General features: G+C 51.8%; 1 protein-coding gene across 1 annotated transcript in view; it reads right to left on the minus strand.

The window, feature by feature from the left end:
- Nucleotides 1-4,451, minus strand: part of PABPC1L (poly(A) binding protein, cytoplasmic 1-like) — a gene marked incomplete at its 3' end in the record, with an annotated part of 7,149 nt that extends 2,698 nt beyond the window's left edge. Inside the window, exons 1-5 of the mRNA XM_009081763.1 lie at nucleotides 4,259-4,451; nucleotides 3,324-3,517; nucleotides 2,680-2,795; nucleotides 1,803-1,942; nucleotides 215-309 (exon numbers count right to left, since the gene is read on the minus strand). Coding sequence (XP_009080011.1) covers nucleotides 215-309; nucleotides 1,803-1,942; nucleotides 2,680-2,795; nucleotides 3,324-3,517; nucleotides 4,259-4,451 — 738 coding nt within the window. The remainder of the gene's footprint in view (nucleotides 1-214; nucleotides 310-1,802; nucleotides 1,943-2,679; nucleotides 2,796-3,323; nucleotides 3,518-4,258) is intronic.
- Nucleotides 4,452-5,458: the final 1,007 nt, after the last annotated feature.

Raw genomic sequence — 5,458 nt, forward strand, 5'->3', positions numbered from 1 at the left:
CCACCTCAGTGCAGCCCCACCACGAGCAGAGACCTCCCTGGGCGAGGGCAGGGATGGAGCTCTGCTCCCCCTTGCCAGGTCCTGCCCATTCAGGAGTCACAGCAGTGCCAGCACCCAGGAAAGCAGGAAGCTGGTGAAATTCCCCCTGAGGAGAGGTGGGAGTAACAGCAGGCAACAAGCTTAGGGTCAAGATGGGTAGTGAGGAGCTTCTTGCCTTCTGGGCTTCCTCGTGCTTCTCAAAGTTGACAAATCCAAAGCCCTTTGAGCGGCCAGTGCTGTCCGTCATGACCTTGACACTCAATGTCTTTCCTGCATTAGGGAAGGAAAGTACAGTCTGAAGGGTGTCCACCAAGGGGGTGCTGCTGGCACATGGCACTGTGCTCAGGAGCCACCGTGAGCCACCAGCCCAGGAAGGAGACTGGATGGCTACTACAGCAGCATGGAAGAGCCCAGAGGGAGGAGAGACAGCAGGGTCCCTGTGAGGCAGGGACATGCAGCTCTGTGTTGGTGAGGGCAATCCCTCCCACCATGGCTGCTGCTCTCATTGCCCTTGTCTGGTTTTTTCGGTCTCTACCAGCCAGGGCACTGAGCTCCTTTGGCCAAAAGTTCTCATCTCCTTTGTACATGAACACATGTGTTTGTGTGAAGGTTACCCAGGAATTACCTGAGATGACACCAACCAGGCATGGACAGTATGGCCCATGACTTGGCATAACACTAAACCCCATCACAAGAGGCATCTTCCAGTAAAGGACTAAACTGAAAAGCCTGATTTTGCTTTACATTCAGACTCAACAACCTTTATTCCCAGGGTTCTCTAACCAGACAACATGCTGATTTCAGGAAAACTAAAGAAACTAATAAAACAAACCAAACCTGACCTTTGTTACCCAAGAAAGAAAAAAACTACTATCATGGCTTAACCCCAGCCAGCAGACAAGAATCGTGCAGCTACTCACACTCCCTCCTCCTCCCTTCCCCTGCCCTGATGGAATGGGGAGCAGAAACAAAAGGAAAATATATAGGTTGAGATAAGAACAGTTTAGTAACTGAGAACAAAATGAGATAAAATACTAACGAAAAATAAAAAGGGGGAAAAAACCCCAAACCAACAAAATAGAACCAGCGATGCACAATACGACTGTTCACCACCAATGCCAGACTGTGTTCCCATACCCAGATCAGTCTGCCCTCTGGGCAACTCCCCCCATGAATTTATATTCTGGGCATGATGTTCTGTGGTGTGGAACTGAGAACAAAATGAGATAAAATACTAACGAAAAATAAAAAGGGGGAAAAAACCCCAAACCAACAAAATAGAACCAGCGATGCACAATACGACTGTTCACCACCAATGCCAGACTGTGTTCCCATACCCAGATCAGTCTGCCCTCTGGGCAACTCCCCCCATGAATTTATATTCTGGGCATGATGTTCTGTGGTGTGGAATATCCCTTTGGCTTGGCTAGGTCAGCTGTCCTGACCATGCTCTCTCATGGCTTCTTGTGCACTTGCTCATAGGCAGAATATGGGAAAAAGAAAAATCATTGTCTTAAGAATTACTTAACGCTTTTTTCAGGACAGCAGCTGGTACAAGTTACCCTCCACCACAGGCAGAAAGCACATGTAACATCATGACAATAAAAGTGTCTGTGGTCCTTTGGTGTGGGGGTGTTTCAGCAAGTCAGATCCCACCGAGAGAAGAGGCTCAGTACTTCAATCAAGTGCACTCCCCAGTTTCCTTCGCAGTTGCCTCAACTCCAGTTTATCAGACACAAGGATACTTCAACAACTGTACTCACCAAACTTGGAGAATATTTCCCGCAGTCTGTCATCATCCATGTCATCCCCAAAGTTTTTGATGTAGACGTTGGTGAACTCCATTGCCTTCACCCCCATCTCTGCCTCGCGCTCTTTGCGCGATTTGAACTGGCCAACAAATCTGCAGGAAGGAAGGAATGGACCTGAAACCCTCCAAGTCCTCTGCAGAGGGAAGGACACAGGCACATCTGCCTCAGGACAGGCCAAGAGAGACCCCATCACCTCAGGCCATGCTTGGCTCACCCACAAACCCACCATGTGTTGCACACCCAGCAACTTCAGCCCATCCCACTCTGGTGTTCCCTTAACCAGACCTCACCTGACACTACCAAAACAGGGACAGTAGTAACATAGGGCACAGGCCCACGCTGTGGATGTCACCCTAGGAGACCCCAAAATATGCCACACCAAGTGCCACCAAGTTATTCCCAAAAACTCTGGGCAGCTGCTATCTCTGTGGGATGCAAAGAATGCAGTGATGCAATGCAACCAGAGAACTGAACAACACCAAGACCTCTTTCCTGTCCAGATTATCTGATGCCACAGCCCAGATAAAGGGCCAGTCCTGTTTTGTGGGCTCTTGTTACACCACCTCAGCTATAAAACCTAGCCTGGGTTGGACTCTTCCCCACTGTTGGGAACAGCTCCAAACCACTTCCACTGGCATCAGCCATGGGTGACTCAGTGCCCTGGAGAGCAGCAGAGCCACTGTGCCCAGAAGGGATGGGAAAAGGGGAAAGAGCAGCAGGCGGTGGCAGCCTGAGCAGGGCAGGTGTTTGCTCCTAGGAGTGCACCAAGCCAAGGGAGGAACAGAGCTAAGTGCAGAGCCCAAGAAAGACTCTTGTCTCTGGCACTTACACCTTCCGGTCATTGAGCAACATCCCATTCATGGTCTCAATGGCCCGAGTCGCTGCCTCGTGAGTCTCAAAGTGCACAAAGCCATAGCCACGGGATCCATTTTCATCACAAACCACCTACAAACAGAGCAAGGGGTAAGAAAAAAAAACAACCCAAAACCAAAGAAGACAGTTTTTCTCCATGTTTGTACATGAGTAAGTTGCAGGAAAACCAATGCTCATTTTTCACGGGCATTTTCCCTCCCTGCTCTCACTGCAGCTGAGCTGTGTAGGCATTTTCCCTCCCTGACATCCCACCCTGCTCTCACTGCAGCTGAGCTGTGTTGGGTGATTTCCAGGGCCAGATCCACAGTGTTTTATATGACACCCAGGAGCTTATAGCTCCCCAAGACCCACATGCCATCAATGCACCAAGCTCAGACAGGACAACACACAACATCTCTGTGGAGGGACTGGGAAGAAGGGGCAGGGGAAAAGTTCCCATTCTGAGGGGAAGCATAGCAAGGCCTTTTGGCTTCAAAGCAGATGGGAATTTAGAGGAGATGTGGGAAGTGAAATAAGAAAGTGAGTTTCAGGTGGCTGGAGCTGAGAACAGGGGCAGCTCTGCAGCAAGCCCTCTCCTGCAGGGCCCCTGGGCACACATACCTTGCATGACAGGATGTTTCCAAAGGCAGAGAATGTGTCATACAGGGCTTTGTTATCAATGGAGTCATCCAGGTTCTTGATGAAGATGTTTCCAATCCCTGACTTCCTGAGCCCAGGGTCCCGCTGGGACCACATGATGCGGATGGGTCGGCCTTTGATCACTTCGAAGTTCATGGTGTCCAAGGCACGCTCAGCTGGCAAAGAAGGAGAGGGAAAGGAGGGTAACAGAGACAGATCCCCTTCACATCCTGCAGCAGCTGTGATGGGCACAGGAATCAGGGCTACTGTTGGACAGGGGCTCATTAACCTAAATGAGATGGGCAGCAGCTGCTCTCCTCTCCTCCTCTCCCACCACACCACTCCTTCCTGATTAATTGGGGTTTTTTCCCTTCTCTAAAGCATGTTAGACTCCCACAGGATCATCCATTTCACGGCAATCTCCAGTTTGGCAGATGCTCAACTCATGTACCCAGTAAGGATTTTGGTCTCCAGGGCAACTAACCCAGCACCTTCCCATCACCACTGCCTCCCCTCAGCATGGAACACCTTTCAGTTACAGCACAGTCTCATGTCAATGCCTGCCAGGAGAGGGGTCTTGCTTCATACTGTGAGCCAGCAGGCAGCTGCCTGCCCCTGGAATGGGCATGTCCATCAGCTCATGGAGGGAGGTAACTCCTGAAAGTCATCTTCCTCTCCTGTAAGTCCAAAGCCCAGCTGCCACATCCTTTCCCAGACCCTAAAAGGTGGGATGAGTTGCACTCATCCCATTAGTTGCAATCAAAACTCGAAAGAGTGGAATATTGCCCAAGCCCCAACAGCTGATGCCTCCATTAGGCAACTGGTCTTCTCTCTTCCATTGCCCACCCTTCCACCTCCTGCACATCCCCCTGCCGTGAGGCCGTCAGTCCCTTGGAGCTGTGTTACAGGGAGCATACCATCCACAGGCTGCTGGAAGTTTATGTAGGCATAGCCCAGTGATCTGCGTGTGGCAGCATCACGACAGACCCGGATGGACATGATGGGCCCAGCAGGTGAGAACTTCTCGTAGAGCATGGCTTCGGTCACATCTGGGTGCAGGTCTCCCACATAGAGAGAGGCTAAGGGATATCCAGGGCCACTGGCATTCATGGTCACCCACGGAGCTCAGCTGCAGAGGGAGACAGAGCAGAGGCTGCAGGGCACAGGTTTCAGGTCACTTACAGTGACCACAGACCCACACTGGGGCTGGCCCCACTGCAGCAGTGCAGGTGCAAGCCATGCCCTTCCCACCAGCAGCAGTAGAAAGGCCCCAAGGATGCTGCAATCCCCCAATTTTTCAGGCTATTTCAATCTTGGTGCAAAACACACCTGGTGAGCAGACAGAGGGACACACTACACTCACACCTCCTGATCGCTCCTTTCAACACTCAAACTCCAAGAGGAATAAAATGGAGTTTTAGTCCTTGGAAGGTAAATAGCCCTTCTCCACCAGAGACTTTCGTTTTAATTCCTTAAGAGCTCCCTCCAGCCAGAGCAGACCCAAGGAGTGTGGGTTTGCTTTGGTGTCTGGGGAGGGAACTTGCAGACCACACTGCTCCCTGCAACCAACTCCATCCCCACCAAGGAAAGCACAGGTTTCTAGCCAGCTCTTTCTAATTTCTCAGCTTGACTAATGTCCCTAGAGCAGGAAAACTGATGCTCAGGCTCTGCCTGGTTTCAATTGGGTATGAAGCTGTGCGTAGAGATTGCTGAAGGCTCCCGAAGTGCTGCCTGGCAACACAAAAATGCAGCTCCTGCCCTAAAAGTTTCTAAGCCATCCTTGTGGCTCTTACCTTACAGCTCAAAAGACCCAAGACACTTGTTTAGATACCCAAAATATACGCGCACACATAGGACAGATACATTGAACAATCCCCCGGCAAAAGCAGGTCGGAGCCGCGAGCAGCCCGCGGCAGAGCCGCGCACCGGCACAGCCCCAAACAAGCACAGGGTAACAGAGCAGACCCAGCGCCCACCCCCAGCAGGAGGGCAGCTCAAACTGCCGGCGGGGCAGGGAGGGAGGGAGGACAGCTCAAATGGGGCAGGGAGGGAGAGCAGCTCAAACGGCCGGCGGGGCAGGGAGGGAGGACAGCTCAGACGGGGCAGGGAGGGAGGGC

Source organism: Acanthisitta chloris, unplaced genomic scaffold (assembly GCF_000695815.1).
Source record: "Acanthisitta chloris isolate BGI_N310 unplaced genomic scaffold, ASM69581v1 scaffold32269, whole genome shotgun sequence".
NCBI classification, from domain to species: domain Eukaryota; kingdom Metazoa; phylum Chordata; class Aves; order Passeriformes; family Acanthisittidae; genus Acanthisitta; species Acanthisitta chloris.